At 42.2% G+C, this 17,725-nt stretch overlaps 1 protein-coding gene across 1 annotated transcript in view; it reads right to left on the minus strand.

Moving 5' to 3' along the window:
* Nucleotides 1-826: 826 nt before the first annotated feature.
* Nucleotides 827-17,725, minus strand: part of ADGRG2 (adhesion G protein-coupled receptor G2) — a 28,692-nt gene continuing 11,793 nt past the window's right edge. Inside the window, exons 6-15 of the mRNA XM_018554840.1 lie at nt 15,622-15,750; nt 15,457-15,496; nt 14,400-14,515; nt 13,811-13,935; nt 12,778-13,049; nt 8,054-8,153; nt 6,061-6,341; nt 4,625-4,726; nt 2,082-2,234; nt 827-1,401 (exon numbers count right to left, since the gene is read on the minus strand). Coding sequence (XP_018410342.1) covers nt 1,235-1,401; nt 2,082-2,234; nt 4,625-4,726; nt 6,061-6,341; nt 8,054-8,153; nt 12,778-13,049; nt 13,811-13,935; nt 14,400-14,515; nt 15,457-15,496; nt 15,622-15,750 — 1,485 coding nt within the window. The 3' untranslated portion in view covers nt 827-1,234. The remainder of the gene's footprint in view (nt 1,402-2,081; nt 2,235-4,624; nt 4,727-6,060; nt 6,342-8,053; nt 8,154-12,777; nt 13,050-13,810; nt 13,936-14,399; nt 14,516-15,456; nt 15,497-15,621; nt 15,751-17,725) is intronic.

Below are 17,725 nucleotides of genomic sequence, written 5' to 3' on the forward strand. Positions count from 1 at the left end.
CAGAAAACCGTGATCCCAAAGTTGGGTTTCAACAGTTAACTATGGATTGTTAACATAGATATAGCATTATATCCTTCTTACAGTTTCCACCTAGTAACAAGCAAAATTTCAAGATTCTCAACTGGCCCCAGTAGAAACTGCAATACCTCGTATAAAGGTGATAAAAAAAAGTATATTACAACATTTTTTTATTTTGCTGCCCTGGGTCAGAATATCAAAGTCAAAAAAGTGTATCAACTGCAATAAGCCTTTAAAATAAAATCCCATTATTAGCTATGGTATATATATGTTACATACCCCTAGCAGGCTCAGGCAAAGCTAAAATCATAAAACTTTGTTTTTATTGACTGAATGATGCCTTCTTTAAATGTTGCTTAGATAAACATATTTTGAATGAAAATAATGTTAAGAATGTTTTGCTATTGCTGACAATGTAGATTGTTCATATGAACTAAACATTAGCCTAATATGGTCATTTATATTTGCAAATATGCAAATAGGGTTTGTGTTGTTTGCACACATTAACCCCAATAATGAGCATGCAGCTTTATTATCGTACCAATATGTTTTATGCATCTAACTCCAAAATCACTGATAATCATTGTATTTTAAAAATATAAAACTTGCTGGTAGGTGGCAGTGTTGGTTTTTGTATCAACTGATCACTTCAATCAGGTACTTTATCAGGTACTTTACTTTTTCAACTGGACTTGCTGTATTGTTCAAGAAAAAGCCCAATTGCCTTGATATCTTTTTTTACAGAGATGCAAGGTTGTACCAGTTGCAGAATGTAAATGACTGTTAAGGGAGGACGGTTACCTTTTTCCAGAGTATTTGAGAAATGTGCAACTGGATTAGATGCCTTTTTGGCTATTTCATACATCTCACAGATCTTGTTTTCAACATGAAACTGTACATCTACATTAAAACTGACAATATATAAATTAAATAGATATATATAAAATACAGTAAAGAGGAGATATTATAGGTTGAACAAGGCATCAAACAAGCAACAAAGACACAAATGGATATCATGTCCATGCCTTCTGTCCACCTTGGCTAACGCCAAGGAAGTTTAAATGGAGGAGGAGCGACTGTCCTATCCGTAAGGAGTGAATTTCAGCCGTTCTTGATAGTCCAAAACAGCTACGTTCAATGAATGTAGAAATAGGACAGCCAAGGCTTCTCACACATGGAGAAATAAAATTTCAAGTCTTAGGAGTAAAGGAAAAATCTAGATTTGATCAACAAAATGCACGCTGCCACGGTTAGAAGTCCTTCTCAAGTGAGTTCTCTGGGCATCCCCGTTCCTGACAGGTGGTCTTCCTGGAAACTCGTGCAGTTGGACTTCTCCATTCTGAGACAAGAAGGTAACTCCATTTCTTTCTTTGAAAACATTATCTTTAAAGATAAAAGGTATAGAATGCTTGTAAGACCCAACGTTAAGCTTCATAAAATTTTTATACATCTTTCACACATTTTTCCAATCAAATCCAGTTAGAAAAATGTATGAATATTGGGTGGACGTGTGAAAAAAATTGTATAATTAAACCAATTTTTGTCTTATAAAACCTGAATACTAAGGCAAAAAAAGGAGCATTTTGAGTGGCACATAAAATAGTCCATAAAAAGCCTTTATTGAGAAAAGGGGACTGTTAGCTCAGTAGACCAGTGAGGTTGCTTTGCCTGTATTCTGTTCCTCTCTTTTTGCAGAAAAAGATTGCCATTGCCTTACATTGCCTATTTCTTAGGCCTAGTTATCTTTTATTTATGCAATAAAGAAAATTGATTTATTTTCCTATAACTTTTTAAATATAGGTCCGCTTTAGGAGCATATTGCATGAGGAACTTCTCATATAACTGCAATTCCAGGTGGCACCTTTCAATAGAACACACACACATGCAACCAGAATAAGTAATGGAGGGGGTTTGGAACATTTTCACTGCACTGTATTTTATGCCCACTGTTGGCTGGTCTCCCCATTGCTATCAATATATAACAGTATTTCCTATTCATAAACTTAAGGCAAAATACATTCTACTTCTGCTATCAGCACCACAAAAAGAACAGTGTGACTTACCATTGCCATTGGGGTGCATTGAGTGCTCATTGGATACTAGCAAAGTTGTTGAATTTGTGTTACTTGTTGACTGAATGGAGTTGCTGGAACTACTGGATACACCTTGTTTGGAAGTTTGATTCTTTAGTTTGTTTGTTGCTGTTTTGCTCCAGTCTATATGCAGTACATAAAAAGTGTATGTTACAAAATAAAAATAGGAACCAAGAAAACTGTTTAAAATTATACAATAAAACAATCAGGGGAATATTTATATTTTTTTAACACAAGAGTCTTCTACCTTTTACCCAAGAAAAACACATTTTTCTAATTCGATTTATGAAAGAAAATATATGACTCATGGGTGAAAGTTGTATAAATCCTGTGTGAACACATTTATAAATAGACCCCTAAGTGTTAGTGCTATATATAACTAAAACCTGCTATAATGGGAACAACCCTATCCCTCAGCATAGAGAAGAGGCTGCACTAAAAACGTAGGGGTCTATTCACAAAGCTGCCGAAGGATTCAGCCGTAGCTTTGGCTGATCCTTCGGCTAGCTTCGGTTACGGGAGGCCTTCGGTTCAGTAGAATAGTAAATAGCCCGTACAGCTCCCGAAGTCGGCCGAGCGGCTCAGCCGAGCCGAAGGCATTTGCTTCAGGCTCGACTGAGCCGAGGTGAAATCCGAAGCGGGCCGAACGGCCTGGCCATGGGCCGGCGGAAAGCCTGCTACTGACAGCTGGGCGGAGCCAGCCGTGATCTCACGGCTGAGCTCTGCCGAGCTCTCATTGTAATGACAGCTGGTCCCGGCCAATAGAAAACAGTTGGGCGGAGTTTGCTGTTACTGCTAGCTCTGCCCAATCGTTTTCTTTTTTTTTCTTCTACTTTTTAAAACTGTTTTTCTATTCTGCTCGGTACCACAGAGGTACGGAACAGAGTAGCTGAGCCGAATGCCACTCATCGGCATTCGGCTATTCATTCACTGCTGTTCGGCCCCTATTGAGAATAGGCCGAACAGCAGCGAGTAGCCGGCTCAGCAGATCCAGATGTTGAACTCCTTCTGCACTTCGGGTCGCCCAAACATGCTGAGCATGTTCAGCTGACCCGAACCCAGCCAAGGCAAGCCGATGTAAGGCTGATTTCAGCAGATCTACGGCTGCAATCAGCTGTACAAGCCTGAAGTGAATAGCCGAACAGCGTTCGGCTCACTTCACTTTGGGTTGGTTATTCACCCAGCTGCCTACAGCAGCTTTGTGAATAACCCCCTTAGTTCTCTTTTGTACATCTTTCTCAATTTCCTGAGGATAAGAATGTTCTTGCCTTAGAACACACTGGGCCTGAAACTCAACTGCCATTGCTACTGGGGTCATTTAGCCTGAAGATTACTTCAAATCCCCCAAAACATTATGGGGTCTATTCACAAAGCTGCCGTAGGCAGCCGAGTGAATAACCGACCCGAAGTGACATGAGCCGAACACTTCGGCTATTCACTTCAGGCTTGTACGGCTGATTTCAGCTTTACACCCACTAAAATCAGCTGTACATCGGCTTGCTGCAGCTGGCTTCGGGTTGGCAAAACATGCCCAGCATTTTCAGCCGACCCGAAGTGCAGAAGGCGTTCGACTCAGCCGATCCAACATGTGCAAGTGGCCAGCTTCGGCTTTCACCTCGGCTCAGTCGAACCGAAGCATATGCCTTCGGCTTGACTGAGCCGCTCGGCCAACTTCGGGAGCTGTACGGGCTATAGTGACCCAAGCAGCCCTTCGGTTCTACTGAACCAAAGGTGTCCTGGGGTCGAAGCTACGGCTTGATCCTTCGGCAGCTTTATGAATAGACCCCTATATATTTTCTGAAAGCAGAGACCCTGTAAAATGATGGTAGTTCTAATTTTATAGAGCAGCAGGGGTTTGACAGCTATGAACCAGGAAGAGCTCAGAGCTGAGCTCTTCTGGGTTTATACTAAATCAACAGGCATATTGAAATCAACAGACATATTGACCTCCAGCTGTCCTCCATCCTGACACTTGCCATGGAGGTCCTGGAGACCCAGGAGGGATAGCTAAGCCCGGGGCACATGGCAGAAGGTGGAGTCAGGTGGAGGGTGTCACCTTCACAGGACTGTGGAAAAGATTGGGTGACTTTGCAGCTGCCCAAATCACTTCTACAAGAAAGCCGGAAGCCTGCTGAGAAAAGGTAAACAAACTCCAGGCTGCATTATGCCACATACGGCAGCTACAGTAAAAGGTTTGAACAAAGTGGTGCAATCTGTGTTCCCTTGAGAAGTTTTATCCTCACTTCCTATTCTGTCTGACCCCCATCAACTGGAAAGAAAGTAAGGGGAAAATTACATAATAACATTTTCTCACTTCACTGAAAAACAGGTTCTGTTATTCTTGTCTGTACGGCTAAGGAATTTTCTGCCTACTTCCTGTTTTGTCTGGCACTGTACTGAGTAGACACATACATACAGAAAAACTTAACAGAGGATCTAACCCAACTCTATCCAAAGTGAAAAAAAATATCTAGAGTTGAGGTTTATGTATTTCTATCAGATAGAAATCTTACCAGAGTTTTCAGCCAGTCTGAACTTTCCACAGCAAAGATATCGTCTCCATTGCTTGCGAACATTTTCCTTTGCCACACAGTAGAATAAAAATATAAAGAAACCTGAGAAAGATATGTGATTAGAATTATTATTTGAGAAAAGACTTCTAGGAAATATAGTATCACCCTATGGTATGAATGAATAGGGATTATTAAAAAGGGGCTGCAATTTATTAGGAATCTAAAATAATAATTTAAAGTGGTGAGTATCAGTGATAGAAACTTACAGAGGAAGAAGACTATGGGGTCTATTCACAAAGCAGCCGAAGGATCTAGCCGTAGCTTCGGCCGATCCTTCGGTTAGCTTCGGCCCCAGGACCCCTTTGGTTCAGTAGAACCGAAGGGCTGCTGTACGGGCTATTCACAATAGCCCGTACAGCTCCCGAACTTAGCCGAGCAAATGCCTCGGGTTCGGCTGAGCCGCGCTGAAAGCCGAAGCTGGCCGAGCGGCCGGCCGACAGCATGCTTCTGACAGCTGGGTGGAGCCAGCCGTGATCTTACGGCTGGCTCCGGCCACTTGCAGAGAGATAGCTTTACTAAATCAAGCCCATAGTGTTAAAGGAAATATTCTCAAGACAAATGCATTTGATCAGTCCTATTCTAATAAATGGGAATATTAGTTTTATCTATTTATAGGCTAAATAACATAAGGCTAGGTATACTGTATACAAATAATGGACTCCCTAACCCATGAGCAGTACTTGGCCTGATTTTAAAAACATTTACAGGGTTATTCACAAAAGGGTGAAGAGGTTGGAGAAGGCAGGAGTAGTGAACAATCTAGGACAACATAGCTGATTTGGAAACATTCTCCAATTCAGCTCCCTTTCCAGTTCAGCTATGTTGTCCTAGATTGTTCAATTCTCCTGCCTTCTCCAAACTCTTCACCCTTTTGTGCATAACCCTGTTAGTCAATACTGATCTATTTTAAAATACTTGAAGTATACACAGTATACCTGAATTCTGTCTTTATATTATCTTTCTACAATTCCACCACAGCATAAATCAAATTATGCATATGATATTATGTGGACTGTGACCCAACAAGGTGTTATACTGAATGACACAATGCTGCCAGTCTTGCATATTTCCAAGCACTGGAGGCTGAAGAGTGGTGTCAAGGCAGCTTACAGAAGAAAAGCACTCAGAAAGAAAATCAGCAATAAGATAATGCCCTTTCATAGACCAATGCGTAAGCAGGTGACACCAGAAACTGCAAAGCTGAAATAGTGAATAGTGTTGTCACTATTCAGTCTTTGCAGTGGGCAGAGATACAGTATATGAATCACAAGACTGTCTTAGCAGAATTACACATACATTGGTTTGTAGAACAGTCCACATTTAGTTACATAGCCTAAAGACAGTTTTAACACTTGAAGAACAGTAGAAGAACAAACCTTGCAATGAGTTGAAGATGGCGAACAAGTACTGAATTACAGTTTTCCCTGGTCCGAAGGAAAAGAAGCCAAGGCCCCATGTAATGCCCAGAAGGAAGGTAATGCCAGCCACACTGCGGATATCCTGGAGGAAGGTTTTTCTCTGGTAGCCTAGCTGCTTCTGTTTTTTAATGCGACAGAGTTGTATAAGAACCACCACAAACATGCTGACATTGAGCAGGAATATTGTGCAAAAGTACCCAACCACTGTGATCCAGTATATAGTGGGTTTCATCCAGCAGCTGCAATAAGAGGAAACATGGCATTGTGCTGTTATTGTATAATGATAGAAAATTATCATTTCCTTTACAAAATGTTCAATAACGCTTTCTTCACACCTGAGCAATCAGAATACAGGTACCAGCCCCAGTGGTGAAACACTGAACCAAATATCTAACTAGCACACATGAATGTATTTCAGATAAGTCACCAACCATGTCACCCATATTATTTTCTGTAACTATTCAGATTATTGATAAATACTACAGTTACAGGCAGGGCCGGCCTTAGGCCTTTAGGCGCCCTGTGCGAGAAAGTTTTACAGCGCCCCTCAGTGGCCACACCCTTTAGTGGCCACACCCCCGTTACCACACCCATTTCCCCCAATATCCGCACCATTTAAAGACTCCTATTTTGTTAAGCCGCAAAGAAACATTAAAAAGTATGATAAAAATAAAACTTTTATTCAAAGGTATTAAACTTGTCGGCACAATAGAAGTATTCTTATCAAATAAAACAACAGAAGGTAAACAATAAATGTCAAACTGCAATAGAGTCTATAAAAATAAAGTGTCAGGATGTCATGCCGATCCCTTTTTTCAAGTAAGTGTATCTAGAAAAGTAAAAATAAAAAACAGAACACAGACCCCAGGCTACATGTAAATGAATGAATTACTATATCCCCGAATATAAAGGCCGGCCCTGGTTACAGGTAGTAAGCACAATATTTCCTGGCCTATGCACTGCCCTCAGTACATGATAAAGAGTTATAAGACCTGAAAAATAGTGCTTACTCAGTACTGTGGGATTTCCAGCCTGCTTGCCCTGAGTAAAGGGGTCTCTGATTCCATTTCACACAGGGAAAGCATTAGCTACATTATGGCGACATCTACTGGTTGGTTGGCTAGATGTTAAAGGAGAAGTATTGGGAGAGTAAAATGCACTCTTCCCACTACTTTGGCCCGGCATGTGGCCGGCATGTCTGCTGGTGTCCCATGCCAGCTCTATAGATCGAGAGTTGAGTGATCATGAACCACTGATCGCTCAGCTCACGGACTGCAGAGAGTGGTGATTGCCCGCAGGGATCCCCCCCTCTCTGCTCCGTCAGCTCTCATTGGAGGGACAGACGGGGGCGGGCACAGCTAGCTCTGGCTCTAGAGAGGCAGAGCCAGCTATCAATCAGACAGCAGGGTTGATCCAGACAATATTGTTGGGATCTTTACCAGCTGCAGCGCGGTTCTGCACTGTAACTTTGGGTCACAGGAGTACATTAGTTAATGTACTCTTTTGACCCATAAGAGGACTATAGCCAAAAAAAAAAAAGTTTGTCTTTAGTTCTCTTTTAATTACTTTATGGTTCTGTGCAACAATATACTTACATCCCAAGTACTGATGAGTCACTTATTTGATTCATGTCATTTTTTGTGTGTTGGTTTTAGTTTGAGCTATTGAGCTGAGTATACATCACTTTTTCAACAACACAGATAAGGATAGCCAGGAAAACGTGCAAATAGTCCAAGGCTATATTATTTCTGAATGTAAAAGATAGCATATTCATTTTTCTAATAATTATCTACCTGTATAGAAATATGACTTGGTCACAGACCCACCGAGAACACAATTCTACGTGTGAACAACTACAAGAATGTTTTTAGCAGGGAATTTGTCAATTTTTTAAAACTTGGATAGCTAGTATAGGCACCATATTTAAAACAAAATAATTTTCTGTACTTACAAATAATCTGCTGCCCCATTAGGATATGGTTCACTCATTTGAAGCTCATACAAATCTTTGTTAATGGCAAGGATTATTGCCACCACCACAGCAGGAGCTCCTGGTACAAACAGAAAATAGTAAGTGTAAGCATAAAATGCAAACTTGATATTCTTATATGCTTAAAAAAAACTCCATAGCGATTTCATATAATATGTCTGTGTGCGGGAGGAGGTGAGGGGTATGAAAGTTTTTGTCTTAAGATGTAAAAAACAAATATCACATGAGGTTTTGGGCATTCAAATTATTTTCTACTGGCACATTACTGCACAAAACAATGCACATAAGATTTTGTGCTTTGTAATGTGGCTTTCCCCTGCTGAGTTAGAGGCATAGCTTTCTAGTCACGGGGATTGCTGATTGTAGAGATATATATTTGACTCAGCATGAGGCATGTCACTCTGCAGAGACACCACTGCTTCCACAAAAAAGCAAGGGTTCTTCTCTGCAGCATGCTGGAAGGAGACAGGCATTTTTACAGTATGATTTTATGCATCTTTAGTTTTGATTCACATGAATTGTATTTAGCTGATTTGGTTCAGTTGGGTTTTAAATGAATAGGTTCCTTGGGAAAGGTCATTTCTTCTCACTTAAAGAAAACGTACTAACAGAAATGTGTAGACTGCCACTGCCACTTACAGCATTGAAGCCATTGGAACAGTATGACAGCCGGACAGCTAGCATTTTCAGAAGGAAACATAAATAGCTGTATAACCATTTTTCTCAGTAGAGGTTTACTTTTAAAGCTGAACTCTGGGCAAACAGCTAAATACACATGTAAAATACACACAATGGAGCTATTGTACCTGCCAAAGGATCTTTTTATTAATCAATCAAGTTTTGAGATTTACACTCCCCCTCCACTCCAGGGGTCTAAGGTCCCGTAAAGCCATCATGTCCTATATAGTTTATAGAACAGGAGGACACTGAGGGACATACCATTGATGGAGGAGAGAGGCTGAAAGGATTGGTCTAGGAGCCATCCGGGATCATAGTCCAGGTGAGTATAACTCTGTTACTTGAGTTCCCTAGACAAAACAAACACTTAACCCTTGCAGTGGTAGCCCCACTGCAAGGGTTAAGATTTGTTTTGCCCGGAGTTCTTCTGTCATAGTTTCCACTTCTGTACACAATAATGCAGAGTCTTAAAGGAGAACTATGAGGTGAGTGCTTTTCACTCACCTCATAGTTCTAGCCAACCTGTGACAATGAGACTGTCATAGGTCGGCTCAGTAGATCGGGAACTCTCTGCTGTGACAGGGGAGGGAATGGATTCCCCCCCTCCCCGCTCCGATCCTCCAGCCCTGACTGGGGGAACGGACAGGGGAGGGGGTGGGTACAGCTGACTCCGCCTCTAGATAGGCAGAGCCAGCTGTCACTCACGCAGCTGGGCGGATTCAGACATAATTGTCGGGATCCGCTTCAGCTGCGGTGTCTCAGAATGCCGCGAGCTGTAGCTTGCGGTATACTGAGCTTAGGGTGACGGGAGGACGCTAGTTTGTGTCCTCCCGTTCCCCTAAAGAGAACTGTGGGGAAAAGCCCCAGCCCCATAGTTCTCCTTTAAGCTGCCCATACACCTTACAACAATCGCACAACTTTCATAAAAATTTCGTACGACCTGCCCATCTTGGACAGGCAGATCGTACTTGCGATCATCGCAAGCCCTCCCCGCTGAGGGGAGGGCTTGCCGATGATTGCAATGCAGAGCGGGCAGTGTGCGCTTGCGCTCACCGGCCCGTGCGGCTTTTGTCTTCTGAGCATGCTACCAAACCGCTTAAACCCGCCGAAAAGCGTGCTCAGAAGAGGAAAGTTGTGCGACTTTCAGTAGATGCGGTCACACGCTGCCCGTACACCTGCCGATTATCGTATGATCACGGGCTTCAGCACTGCACACAAAATATCAGCACTCTGTTGGACTCAGAGTGGACCAAGCATTTTTCAGCCGTAGTTATATAGGAGCAGATTTTGAAAAAACACACTTCGATGTAACTTTTTTCACGTTTCATATAATGTATATTATACTGTCAGGATAGAAACTGTTATACAAGTTCACTGCAAGGCATGGAAAAAATGTGTCTTTCTATACTCTGCTTGTGAAGCTGAACCTCCACCTTAGTATATAAAGCAGATGAAGGCCTGCTGTTGTCCCATGTCTATATGGGCAACTTTCCCAATAGTATCTGTCATTTTTCCAGCCAATGGGAACAAATTTCCATTAACTAGAAATGAGAAAAAACTTGGTTGTCCTTCACTTTTTTGTGTTAGAGTGAGATGCAGGTCACATTTAACATAGTGGTAGCCCCACTGCAAGGGTTAAGATTTGTTTTGCCCGGAGTTCTTCTGTCATAGTTTCCACTTCTGTACACAATAATGCAGAGTCTTAAAGGAGAACTATGAGGTGAGTGCTTTTCACTCACCTCATAGTTCTAGCCAACCTGTGACAATGAGACTGTCATAGGTCGGCTCAGTAGATCGGGAACTCTCTGCTGTGACAGGGGAGGGAATGGATTCCCCCCCTCCCCGCTCCGATCCTCCAGCCCTGACTGGGGGAACGGACAGGGGAGGGGGTGGGTACAGCTGACTCCGCCTCTAGATAGGCAGAGCCAGCTGTCACTCACGCAGCTGGGCGGATTCAGACATAATTGTCGGGATCCGCTTCAGCTGCGGTGTCTCAGAATGCCGCGAGCTGTAGCTTGCGGTATACTGAGCTTAGGGTGACGGGAGGACGCTAGTTTGTGTCCTCCCGTTCCCCTAAAGAGAACTGTGGGGAAAAGCCCCAGCCCCATAGTTCTCCTTTAAGCTGCCCATACACCTTACAACAATCGCACAACTTTCATAAAAATTTCGTACGACCTGCCCATCTTGGACAGGCAGATCGTACTTGCGATCATCGCAAGCCCTCCCCGCTGAGGGGAGGGCTTGCCGATGATTGCAATGCAGAGCGGGCAGTGTGCGCTTGCGCTCACCGGCCCGTGCGGCTTTTGTCTTCTGAGCATGCTACCAAACCGCTTAAACCCGCCGAAAAGCGTGCTCAGAAGAGGAAAGTTGTGCGACTTTCAGTAGATGCGGTCACACGCTGCCCGTACACCTGCCGATTATCGTATGATCACGGGCTTCAGCACTGCACACAAAATATCAGCACTCTGTTGGACTCAGAGTGGACCAAGCATTTTTCAGCCGTAGTTATATAGGAGCAGATTTTGAAAAAACACACTTCGATGTAACTTTTTTCACGTTTCATATAATGTATATTATACTGTCAGGATAGAAACTGTTATACAAGTTCACTGCAAGGCATGGAAAAAATGTGTCTTTCTATACTCTGCTTGTGAAGCTGAACCTCCACCTTAGTATATAAAGCAGATGAAGGCCTGCTGTTGTCCCATGTCTATATGGGCAACTTTCCCAATAGTATCTGTCATTTTTCCAGCCAATGGGAACAAATTTCCATTAACTAGAAATGAGAAAAAACTTGGTTGTCCTTCACTTTTTTGTGTTAGAGTGAGATGCAGGTCACATTTAACATTTAAGTATTAGTCACAGGTACACAGAGATATTGATAACCCATAACATTTACCACTTTCAGTATTAGCTGGAAGATAGGTCAAGAATACAGATAGAAGATGCATACCTCCCGGACACACCGTTTATACAGTGGTCTCCCTAAAGCTGGCAAACCTGTTTTATATAATTTTGCAATTTTCCATGAAGGTAGATGATCATTCACCTGCATTTCTTTCTACGTAATAAGGGTCCTTTCACCACCCATGTAAGCATTCCAGGAGAAGGAAGTGGGCAACCCCGATTGCTATATTTCATCCCATTGGCCTAGGTAAATTTTTCATATTGTATGTGAAGACTTGCAAGGAAGCCCAATGCTGAATGCAATTGAATGTATTGTACCTTTGACACAGTTACCTATGTCTCTATTTAAAGCTTAAGTCTTAACCTTTGCAGTGGGGATACACCTGAACTGCAAGGTAAGAGCTAAAAAAAAGTTATACTCGCCTCTGATCCAGCTTGCTCTTAGACCGGTCCCTGTAGCCTCTCTCCCCCGTTGCTGCAGCAGTTTAAGGATCCTTGAGTCATCACATTCTATACACAGTGTATAGGACATGAGGATGCTCAGGAACAACCCATCACTGCAGCAGAGGAGGAGACAGACAAGGAAGCCCATTGCTGTATGCGATTGAATGTATTGTACCTCTGACACAGTTACCTATGTTTGTATTTAAAGCAGAACTTTGGGCAATTTTTTTCTAGTGTTAGTTTTTGTCTAAGTGATAAAAAAAGTTATACTTATCAGATCCTGGGAGCTGGCTCCCTCTCAGACTGGTCCCTGGAGTATCTCTCCCCCTCCGCTGCAGCAGTCTAAGGACCCTTGAGTCATCACAGTCTGTACACATATATGCATAGGATGTGAGGACGCTAAGGGACATACTATCACGGCAGCGGAGGAGAAGACAGGCTTCAGGGACCAAAGTAGCAGCCAGCCGGCTCTGCAGTTTGGGTGACTATAACTTTTTTTTTTTTTTTTTACTGCCTAGACAAAAACGAGCACTTAACCCTTGCAGTGTAAGGGGAGCACCACTGCAAGGGTTAAGAAAAAAATTGTCCGAAGTTATGCTTTAGCTCCTAACGTTAGAATGCTTAAAAAAGCTTATTGAAACAGGGAAAATACATACCCCAACCAATTATGCAGAACTTCAATATGTATTTCCGTACATAGGTGTTGAATACTTTTACTAGAGACAGGTACATGTGAAACGCTTCAAGACCCATCCAAGTAATGGAAACCAGGAGAAAGTAATGTAGAAATGCAGCCACAGAGATGCAGAGGCCGGGAATCTCACTGTACAGCGCAATCCAGGGATCCATCAAGAATGTCAGGTTCAAGCCAATGAGGGCAGCACATAGCTGAATGAGGATTTTAGATGGGTAATCTCTACGTATTTTCCTTGAGAAGAAATAAAAGATATGGTTAATGAGACATTTTCAGACACGGTTAACATGATATATCTAGCACAGACTGCCTGTTTTTTATAAGAAGGGGATTCACTTGTATATCATTTTGATCTTTACATTGGTTATGTATTTGATGGTTTAATTTTTCAGTAATCAGTAGTTAGGGCTCGATAGCACTGCAAATATATAGTTATTGGCTTTAATATTAGTGTTTCTTTCATGCATTTGCTGCAGCAGCTTATTCGGTAGGAATACATAGTGTTCACGGTTTGATCTACAGTTGTAAAGAGGGCAGACATCCCAACCTGCAAAACCTTATTTCAGGGAGGTTCCCGTGTCATTTCAGGGAGATGCCCTTTCTTTATTTTCTTTTTTTTTTACAGCGGCCGTCGTCAAAATATAAAATAAATGATAATGATAATTAACCCACTAATTTCTTACCGGAAAGGTTTATTCAGAGTAAACCTTTCGGAGAGAAAATGCATCTCTCGCGGACGTCAGGGAGCCGCTATCTAATAGAGGGAGACTCCCTGAATATCAGGGAGACTTGAGATCCCTGAGAGGGGAAACATTACAGTAAAATGTATAAGATGGGGAAGGGTTAGAAAATCTGATAGGATTTGATTGCTGTGTTTCCCTTGAGGAAATTTCCCCTCACCTTCCATGTGGTTCCTAAGACAGGAAAAAATGGATAATCTCTCTAATTTAGATTGTCTTTCTGCTTTTATTAGGATTGAAAGAGCCATTACTTACTCAAAGGCGATGTAAGTTACAAGAGTCACAGAAAGAAATATGGCAGAAAGGCCACAGCCAATGTATGTGATGAAAGTCATAATCAATTTGTCCTCTGGGCTTATTTGGTTATTAGGAGTCATGTCCTGAAATACATAAGCATACGTCACAATAAGGCAATAAATAAGCAAGTTTGCCCTTTGAGCCATTTGGGTTTTCCAAATGGAACTAGTGGAGGGCTGAGAAACAGGGTAATTCATCCAACATCATCAGAAAAGTAAGGTCATAACCACACCACCACAACCACAAAGACCTTGCAACCACAAAGACCTTTTCTGCATATCCCACTTCTCTCAAGCTGTGTTCACACTGCTCCCTGCCCTGTTCCTTAGGTATAGCTTGGGTAATGAAGGGAGATCACATAATCAGTGCTGTCAGGATTAGCTTTGCTATCCCCATTTGACAGATACAGAGCATTAATATAGAATAAAGCATTGATAACTGATTTGATTGTCACAGTAATGAGAGCAGGAAGGGCCCCACTTCAAACATACAGATCCCATAGAATTAATAAAAGGAACTGAGGAGCAATATATCACATAATCCTTACCAAGAGTATACCAAAGCTGGTTAGATGGTTGCATTTACAAACTGTCTGGTTATTATTATTATTTTGTGTTGCACTGTTCACTGTACAGCCCTCTGTTGACCAGCCACCATTACCACCTGTGAATAAAGATTTATTAATGCAAACATATAGATAGACCCTATTTTTGTTTCAGATAATCACTTCATGCATAACAAAGCAAACTGCTGCCTGGAAATAAAAAGGACACAGATGCCGTTGCCCATGCTTTCCATTCCTGTCCCCTGCATAACCATCTGCATAGTGATTAGTTTCCTGCAATTCTTTCTGTCAACTGTGTTAGTCTTAGTCTGCCATGCCATCCCCTCCTTTGTTGTTCCCAGTGTTTACATTCTTTCCAAATCATGGTGCCCTTGTTTGTAGAAAAGTAAAGTAAGGGGGGTTGTTGAGTGGTAAGTCCTAGACACAACCAAACACTGGTGAACGCCAATGCTGCTCATAAAGACCTAAAGGATGGCCTAGAATTATACCCTCATTTACCCATGTTTTGGCTTTTTTTTCTGTATTAGGTCTATGCATGTTTAGGTTACAGACCCCTGGCATAGTTGACAATAATCTCAGGCTCTCAACCTTACCTTAGTTTAGCTTTCCTCCTAAGTTGGTTTATGGCCCTGACCTAGCTCCAAACTATGAGATATGCCATGAACAAGAGTGCACTTCCTTTTGTGGCCGCATGTTTACCTTCACTTTGTGAACTCCATACATAGAAGATGTGGAGGATAAGGTACACCAATAATCAAATCACATCTACCAGCTCTTCATAAGACAGCAAACATTATTGAAGGCAAGATAGAAAACATGACAGGACAAATTAGGTAAGTCCTGGTAAGCAGACTTTCAGTACTGATTTACTTTGTGATGTCATGTGTAGTGCTTTTGACTTCAAATATAATTTAAACCGTTTGATGTGCTGGGTAGTAACCAGGACTGGACTACCTGTCTGTAATAAAATGAAACCGAGGAAGCCCACCCTGACCAGTTTAAAACAGCCTGCTGAATCTGAAATAGTTTGACAACTTACTGTTTTTGGTGAAGTCCCAGAACACACACTGTAGTACACCCTATGGAAACAAGAATGCAAATATTAATAAAAAGCAAATAGGAGGTTTTGGTAGCGTAAAACTGTTTTTATCCCTCAGTAATTGTAACACAATGTTTTAAATGCCTCACAGTGGTTCATACTTACTGATTCATTGTGGGGTGAAGTCTTCAGTGTCACTGTAACATTTTGCTTTAAATTAGTAACTGTGAGGTTTGCAACACTTGACGATATCACATTACTAACCAAGTACCGTTTTTCAGTGAGGGACGTGTCCTGGCCAAATAAAACACAAACTTGTGTAAGACATTAAAATCGTCCACAGGTACTGATTATGAAATCTGTTAGAATGGTTGCTTTATTGTGAAAAAATGTTTTGATGAATAGCCTCTATCAGGGCCTATCCTATCTATATGTAGGCACAGGATATACAGAGAATGCAAGACAATTATTTACATTTTAATAGGCTTTTGAATGGAGATATCCAGAAAAGTTGTTTTTTATGATTAGGTGGCAGTCCCTAATGCAGGGGTGCCCATTAGGTAGATGGTGATCTACCAGTAGCTCTCAAAGCTGATGCTGGTAGATCACGAAGGGTGTGAATGGTGGCCCCTTTATTCCATTTTGGTATATTTATTTAGTTGTGCACACATGATTACCTATTAGTCTGAGTCTGCTGAGCCAAGCTCCCTGACACCTTTCTGGTGGTTGAAGTGCTATGTATTACATCAAAGAATATTAGTTTGCACAGCCTGTTGCACTACACTGTTTGCAAAATACAGCAAGGTGAGCCAGGAGAGAGAGAGTGGGGAGAGACAGACAGGAGCAAGGGGAGACAGTCAGGAAAGAGAGAGGAGAGAGACAACCAGGAGAGAAAATGAGGAATGACAGCCAGGAGAGAGAGGAGAGACAGCCAGGAGGATGAGCAAGGAGAGAAAGCCAGGAGAGAGAGCAAGGACAGACAGCAAGGAGAGCGTGGAGAGACAGCCAGGAGAGCGCGGAGAGACAGCCAGGAGAGCAAGGGAGGTTTTTTGTTCGTTGTAGCTCATCATTTGAAAAGTAGATCTCAACACAAAAAATTGTGGGCACCCCTGCCCTGATGTGTTATGGAGGATTAAAGGTGGTCTTTCTTGTCTCAATTCTTTCTACGTTATAGAAATTAGAGTCACTTTAGTTTTTCTTTTAGTTTTTCTATTTAATTTGCAGCATACTTTATCAGAAAAGGAAGAAAAGTAAACAATATGCTTTCTATAAAGTCATGTCCTAATCTAGGTATAAGATTAAAGGTCTACAAGTCCAATACAGCAATAATTTTGACTGGTATCAGTGCCACTTCGATGTTATACTGAAGCTACAGGTGGAAAAAAATTTAAAGGGTTTATAAGACAAGTCTTACTTAGATTGAACTTTCAACAGGAGATCAGAACCACTGACAAATATTTTGACACAGTAGTCTTTCTGGCTAATGCATACTGTAAATTCCCAGACTGTCAGCTTAAAGTGACATAAACTGTGGAGTTAAAGGGGAACTATGGGGTAAGTGTTTTTTCCAATAGTTCTCCTAAGGGTCACGGGAGGACATAAACTAGCGTCCTCCCGTGACCCAAAGCTCAGTATATCTCAGTATGAGACCGCCGCAGCCGGGACGGATCCCGACATTACTGTTGAGATCCACCCAGCTGCATGATTGACAGCTGGCTCTGCCTATCTAGAAGCTAGTTTGCTATTGGTTATTGCAAATTGAAATAGCCAATAGGAATCTAGCAAGGCATTCCTATGGTGAATTTTGTTTTTGTTTTTTATTCTGATGCCAGCCAACGGCTCCGTGTCAGAATAAAAAAGAAAAAGCAGTGTCCAGTAGGCAAAAATACTGATGAAAATTGATTAAAATGCCTTTCTACTGGAATCTCTCTATTAGCAGAGAAAAAAAACTATAGAGGTCTATTCACTAAGATGCCGAAGGATCTAGCCGTAGCTTCGGCTGATCCTTCGGCTAGCTTCGGCCCCAAGACCAGTAGAACCGAAGGGCTGCTGTACGGGCTATTCACTATAGCCCGTACAGCTCCCGAAGTTGGCCAAGCGGCTCAGTCGAGCCAAAGGCATATGCCTCGGCTCGTCTGAGCCGAGGTGAAAGCCGAAGCTGGCCGAACGGCCGGCCAATGGCCGGCCGACAGCCTGCTTCTGACAGCTGGGCAGAGCCAGCCGTCTTCTCACGGCTGGCTTCGGCCACTTGCAGAGAGATCAGCATCCC

Source organism: Nanorana parkeri, unplaced genomic scaffold, assembly GCF_000935625.1.
Source record: "Nanorana parkeri isolate BGI_ZX_2015 unplaced genomic scaffold, ASM93562v1 scaffold175, whole genome shotgun sequence".
NCBI lineage: Eukaryota > Metazoa > Chordata > Amphibia > Anura > Dicroglossidae > Nanorana > Nanorana parkeri.